The 7,500-nt window shown below is 33.2% G+C and overlaps 1 protein-coding gene across 5 annotated transcripts in view; it reads right to left on the minus strand.

Moving 5' to 3' along the window:
* LOC133665154 (collagen alpha-1(XV) chain-like) overlaps positions 1-7,500 on the minus strand; it is a 98,585-nt gene that overhangs the window by 29,646 nt on the left and 61,439 nt on the right. For all 5 annotated transcript variants that reach the window (XM_062070384.1, XM_062070383.1, XM_062070382.1 and 2 more), the window contains 4 exons: positions 4,424-4,459; positions 4,257-4,340; positions 3,121-3,186; positions 1,329-1,364 (listed from right to left, as the gene is read on the minus strand). In XM_062070384.1, the coding sequence (XP_061926368.1) occupies positions 1,329-1,364; positions 3,121-3,186; positions 4,257-4,340; positions 4,424-4,459 (222 nt within the window). The remainder of the gene's footprint in view (positions 1-1,328; positions 1,365-3,120; positions 3,187-4,256; positions 4,341-4,423; positions 4,460-7,500) is intronic.

Here is a 7,500-nt window from a genome sequence, read left to right on the forward strand (position 1 = left end):
GACACAGTTGAACATAAGACACAGTTGAACATAAGACACACTTGAACATAAGACACACTTGAACATAAGACACAGTTAAACATAAGACACACTTGAACATAAGACACACTTGAACATAAAACACACTTGAACATAAGACACAGTTGAACATAAGACACACTTGAACATAAGACACACTTGAACATAAGACACACTTGAACATAAGACACACTTGAGCATAAGACACACTTGAGCATAAGACACACTTGAACATAAGACACACTTGAACATAAGACACACTTGAACATAAGACACAGTTGAACATAAGACACAGTTTAACATAAGACACAGTTGAACATAAGACACAGTTGAACATAAGACACAGTTGAACATAAGACACAGTTGAACATAAGACACACTTGAGCATAAGACACACTTGAACATAAGACACAGTTGAACATAAGACACAGTTGAACATAAGACACACTTGAACATAAGACACACTTGAACATAAGACACACTTGAACATAAGACACAGTTGAACATAAGACACACTTGAACATAAGACACAGTTGAACATAAGACACACTTGAACATAAGACACAGTTGAACATAAGACACACTTGAACATAAGACACACTTGAACATAAGACACAGTTGAACATAAGACACACTTGAACATAAGACACAGTTGAACATAAGACACAGTTGAACATAAGACACACTTGAACATAAGACACACTTGAACATAAGACACAGTTGAACATAAGACACACTTGAACATAAGACACACTTGAACATAAGACACAGTTGAACATAAGACACAGTTGAACATAAGACACACTTGAACATAAGACACACTTGAACATAAGACACAGTGGAGTCAAAGCATGTCCAACATTTGCTGTTTCACCTGCCCTGGAAACACCTTTTGATTATATGTCATCATTATTATTATTATTATTATTATTGTAGTACATAGTAATACACATGAAGATAGTATTTGATTATTTGGAATAATTATTATAGTTCATAGTAATGCACACATGGTAGTATTTGTAATAATAATAATTATAGTACATAGTAATAGACAGATGAAGATAGTATTTGTAATAATAATAATTATAGTACATAGTAATAGACAGATGAAGATAGTATTTGTAATAATAATAATTATAGTACATAGTAATAGACAGATGAAGATAGTATTTGTAATAATAATAATTATAGTACATAGTAATAGACAGATGAAGATAGTATTTGTAATAATAATAATTATAGTACATAGTAATAGACAGATGAAGATAGTATTTGATTAGGTGAAAGAGAACAAAGGAAAATGATCTTACAGGAAATCCAGCTTTGCCAGGCAGACCTTCAGGACCCTGCAATACAACACCTCAACATGTCAAGTCTACTCATTATTACACTATTATTACACTACTCATTGTTACACTATTATTACACTACTCATTGTTACACTATTATTACACTACTCATTATTACACTATTATTACACTACTCATTGTTACACTATTATTACACTACTCATTGTTACACTATTATTACACTATTCATTGTTACACTATTATTACACTATTATTACACTACTCATTGTTACACTATTATTACACTACTCATTGTTACACTATTATTACACTATTCATTGTTACACTATTATTACACTACTCATTGTTACACTATTATTACACTACTCATTGTTACCCTATTATTACACTACTCATTGTTACACTATTATTACACTACTCATTGTTACACTATTATTACACTACTCTATTATTACACTACTCATTGTTACACTATTATTACACTATTCATCATTACACTATTATTACAATAATATTACACCATTCATTATTACACTATTATTACACTATTACACTTCATTATTACACTAATATTACACTATTCATTATTACACTATAATATCCTATTCATTATTACACTATTATTATTATTACACTATTCATTATTACACTATTATTATTATTACACTATTCATTATTACACTATTATTATTATTACACTATTCATTATTAAACTAATATTACACTATTCATTATTACATTATTATTACACTATTCATTATTACACTATTCATTATTATACTATTCATTATTAAACTATTAATTCTTAACCAATAATTATTACACTATTGATTGTTAACCAATAATTATTACACTATTAATTATTAACCTGTTAATTATTACACTATTAATTATTAATATATTAATTATCAACCCATTAATTATTACACTATTGCTGGTTAACCAATAATTATTACACTATTGATTGTTAACCAATAATTATTACACTATTAATTATTAACCTGCTAATTATTACACTATTAATTATTAATATATTAATTATCAACCCATTAATTATTACACTATTGCTGGTTAACCAATAATTATTACACTATTAATTAATACACTATTAATTATTAATCTGTTAATTTTACACTATTCATTATTAACCAATAATTATTACACTATGGATTATTACACTATTAATTATTACACTATTCATTATTACACTGTTAATTATTACACTATTAATTATTACGCTATTAATTATTATGCTATTCATTATTACATCATTCATTATTACACAGTTAATTATTACGCTATTAATTATTACACTATTAATTATTACACTATTAATTATTCATAAAAAGACTGAAAGGAGGCACTTTAACAGGACCACAGGTTGCAGAGCCGAGCATAGAAAGAGTATGTGCATCTGGGGGTCTAGGTTGGTAGCAAACATGGCGTCATGGGAGGGAGGGAGTGAGTGAGTGAGTGAGTGAGTGAGTGAGTGAGTGAGTGAGTGAGTGAGTGAGTGAGTGAGTGAGTGAGTGAGTGAGTGAGTGAGTGAGTGAGTGAGTGAGGGGCTTTAAATGCTTTAGGAGATCCTCTGGTCAAAAGCCCCTCCCTCACGTGACTCCAGGACGCCATGTTTGCTACCAACTCTCTCTCTCTCTCTCTCTCTCTCTCTCTTCTCTCTCTCTCTCTCTCTCTCTCTCTCTCTCTCTCTCTCTCTCTCCACACACACACGACTGTGACTTTCTCTGCTGACAATGAGAGAAGTCAGCGTGAAGCTTTCACTGCAGTCACTCACGGCCAGGCCGGGTGGTCCTCTGATCTCTGTGAAGTTGAAGACCCCTGCTGTGACGTTGAGGAGCACCTGTACACACAACATATTATACTTCTCATATTCTACTCTATGAAGGACACATTGTTACACTTGAAAAATACTGTACGCACGTGTACACACATGTACTGCAATACTAGGGGTGTAACTGTACACGGTACATACTGTACACACATGTACTGCAATACTAGGGATGTAACTGTACACGGTACATACTGTACACACATGTACTGCAATACTAGGGGTGTAACTGTACACGGTACATACTGTACACACATGTACTGCAATACTAGGGATGTAACTGTACACGGTACATACTGTACACACATGTACTGCAATACTAGGGATGTGACTGTACATGTACTGTACTGTCAGTAGGTACCTACTGTAGTAAATAGCGTAATTAAGTAGCTAGTTTAATAAATAGTGTAAGTAGGTAGCAAGTTTAATAAGTAGGTAGCTAGTTTAATAAGTAGTTAGCTAGTTTAATAAATAGTGTAAGTAGGTAGCTAGTTTAATAAGTAGTTAGCTAGTTTAATAAATAGTGTAAGTAGGTAGCTAGTTTAATAAGTAGGTAGCTAGTTTAATAAATAGTGTAAGTAGGTAGCTAGTTTAATAAGTAGGTAGCTAGTTTAATAAGTAGTTAGCTAGTTTAATAAATAGTGTAAGTAGGTAGCTAGTTTAATAAGTAGTTAGCTAGTTTAATAAATAGTGTAAGTAGGTAGCTAGTTTAATAAGTAGGTAGCTAGTTTAATAAATAGTGTAAGTAGGTAGCTAGTTTAATAAGTAGGTAGCTAGTTTAATAAATAGTGTAAGTAGGTAGCTAGTTTAATAAGTAGGTAGCTAGTTTAATAAATAGTGTAAGTAGGTAGCTAGTTTAATAAGTAGTTAGCTAGTTTAATAAATAGTGTAAGTAGGTAGCTAGTTTAATAAGTAGTTAGCTAGTTTAATAAGTAGTTAGTTAGTTTAATAAATAGTGTAAGTAGGTAGCTAGTTTAATAAGTAGTTAGCTAGTTTAATAAGTAGGTAGCTAGTTTAATAAGTAGGTAGCTAGTTTAATAAGTAGTTAGCTAGTTTAATAAATAGTGTAAGTAAGTACTTACATCTGACAGACTAATGACAGGTCCTGGAGGTCCAGGGGCCCCAGGGGGTCCCATGATGTTAAGTCCATCCACTCCACAATCTCCCTGCAGGAAGCAGAAACTACTTTTACTTAGTGGTTGTATTGAGGAGCAGGAAAAACATTAGGCGTAGAAACAAGTCCAATGACCTTTTGACCTGAAGCACCATGTTCTCCTTTAATGCCCTGTGGACAAAGAAGACATAATACATGTATTTATTACAGAAACTCATACATGGTTATGTATTTATTATGTTGTACATGTAAACAACTACAACATCATAAACACATAATAAATACATAATGATTATGTTGTACATGTAAACAACTACAACATCATAAACACATAATGGACAATACATGATTATGTATGTATATATATGTATATGTATCTGTGTGTGTCTATATACTGTATGTATGTATATACTGTATGTATATATAGATATACTGTATATCAGAGGTGTGGACTCGAGTCACATGACTTGGACTCGAGTCAGACTCGAGTCATCAATTTGATGACTTTGGACTCGACTTGACAACATGAAAAGAGACTTGCAACTCGACTTAGACTTTAACATCAATGACTTGTGACTTCACTTGGACTTGAGCCTTTTGACTTGACATGACTTGCTACTTTCCCCAAAACCCAAAGATTAAAAAGTGATTTGGGAGCGCGCCGCTCCGTATTTTTCATTTTCTTCGTCTGTGTCTATCAGCGTGTTGTTCCTGTCAGCTGGTAGGCTCTCAGTACAACAGCCAATCAAATTAGATCTACGCTGTTTTCATCACACAGCTCTCATCCAATCAAATTGCAGGACAACCAATGAAGAAGAATTGTAGAACAATGCGGCAGTGAGAAACAATTATGCCAAAGTTAATTTCGTTCGGGTATTAAAACTACGACTTGGTCAACAAAAAACGAATTGCCCTATGCAAATTATAGACGGAGACGTAACAACTTCCAACTTCGTTCGACATTTGAAGATGCACAAAGAAGGGTAAGTTTTGAATGTAAGCTAACGTTTATTGGCTAAGTAATGTGACTTTTATTTGCTGTGTAGTTAAATCAGTGAGGCTGCATACTCACTGCTAACGTTATAACCATAGACATCTTATAAGTAGACGCAGCATCGCGCGCTACTGCCTACAGGCGCAGACGAGACGCGGGGCCGCCATCTTGGAGTGGTGATCCGCTCCACTAGTGCAATTCATTTGGCAGGAGCAATGAACTGTCAGCGCATTTAATTCATTTTACCTCACTGAATACCACTGATTTTCACGCGCTTTTTTGTTATATGTGTAGCTATGATAAAGGACACATGTTTTGGAGTGTTTTATTATTCATAGTTTGCTTAACAGTAATATAATATTCTTATACGCTATAAGTGACCAGACGTCCGAGATCAAAACTGGGAATATAATCCCAGAGAAAGGGGAAAAAAACGGTCAGCTATTTTTAAATTGAAGAAACAATATGATTAGGTTATATATACATGCGTATATCCTACATAAACAATGTATGAATACATTAGATATCTATATATCTTATAGACTGACACTTTGTGTTGATATTTTGTATTACATTCTTCCCTTAAATGATCATGTTTACACTGATTGTTTTATATGTATTTTTTATGTATGTCGCTTTGGATACAAGCGTCTGCCAAATACTTCAACATAAACATATATAAACACCTGGAAGTCATTATATCAGTTAAAACCACCAATCTGTTTCACTGGATTCAGAATAAAACCACACTCAACAATGTTAGTTTTTGAATATTGTTACTTGAAGACTTATTCCTGGTTACAATTATACTGTTAAGAAAGTATTGTGTTATATTTTGCCTAAAATGAGAATGCATCATAATCAGTGGCGGCTGGTGAATTTTGTTTTAGGTGGGGCTGAAAGTTTGTAAAGCAAACCCCTGTAGGGGGGTCATATTCCCCCAGAAGATTTATTTGTGATTTTCATATACAAATATTAAAGATCTTTGCTCCTTCTCAACTCTGTGGTAATATTATTTTCATAAAATACAACCAATAGTACATTAATGTTAAATCTTACTTGTGATAAGTAATCACCCGATTCCTATTTTCAACAGTCCGCTCATATGAGTAGGAAAACGCTGAACACCATCTTTGTTTTCTACCTGTCAACTGTCAGTTTAGGCTGTTCGCCGGCTCCTCATCACCACTTCAAGATGGCGGCCAAATTGCTCGTGTTACAGCAGCCAATGCTGCGTCTACTTATAAGATGTCTATGGTTATAATGTCATTGCAAACACGGCAATCTGTTGCGTCCACTGCAGTTCGCTACCTTATTCATACTTTTTGTTAAGTAATTATTTTTAAGCAGGGTTGCATGAGGTACCTATACATAACGTTACGTTACTCAATGTATCACACACACTAACGTAACGTTAGACGGCGGTCAGCAGCACCGCGTATTTTAGCCACCTACAAAAAGACAAACAGTCAAATAAAGGTCAGTTAAAATGTATACTATATTAATAATATGTGAACATATTGCATAGGGCCCTGACATCTAAAAAGTACAACTCTGTTCATTGTTTTGTTCATGTTTTTGTTATGTTTTTCATATGTACGCTCACATCAACACACATACAGTATGAGATGAGATCAATGAGATAAGGTAAGAACAGGATAGAAACTGCTGTGGAACTAGTTACAATGCAATATGCCATGGAAATACATTGTTAACACTTTTGTGCAAATAAGTACAGTTGCACTTGTTTTTTCAAATGTGTTCATTCTGTAAAGGAATGAGTTAAATGTTTAAAATGACTGGATAATAGTGCTATTATGAAGTGCAATGTCAGCACTATTTTTTTTCCTGCAATTTCAAATGCACTTGTTTTAATAAATAAATACAGAGTTTTAAAAGCATACACAATCTGTGTAAATATATTAGTCTGTGGTTAAAAGGACTTGAAAGGACTCGAAATTCAAAATGCAGGACTTGGTACTTGACTTGAGACTTTCCAGTCTTGACTTTGGACTTGACTCGGGACTTGCCTGTCTTGACTCGGGACTTGACTCGAGACTTGAGGGCAAAGACTTGAGACTTACTTGTGACTTGCAAAGCAATGACTTGGTCCCACCTCTGCTGTATATATATATAAATATGTATATGTGTGTGTGTGTATATATATATATATATATATATATATATATATATATATATTAATATACATATATAAATA

This window comes from Entelurus aequoreus, linkage group LG14 (genome assembly GCF_033978785.1).
Source record: "Entelurus aequoreus isolate RoL-2023_Sb linkage group LG14, RoL_Eaeq_v1.1, whole genome shotgun sequence".
Lineage (NCBI taxonomy): Eukaryota > Metazoa > Chordata > Actinopteri > Syngnathiformes > Syngnathidae > Entelurus > Entelurus aequoreus.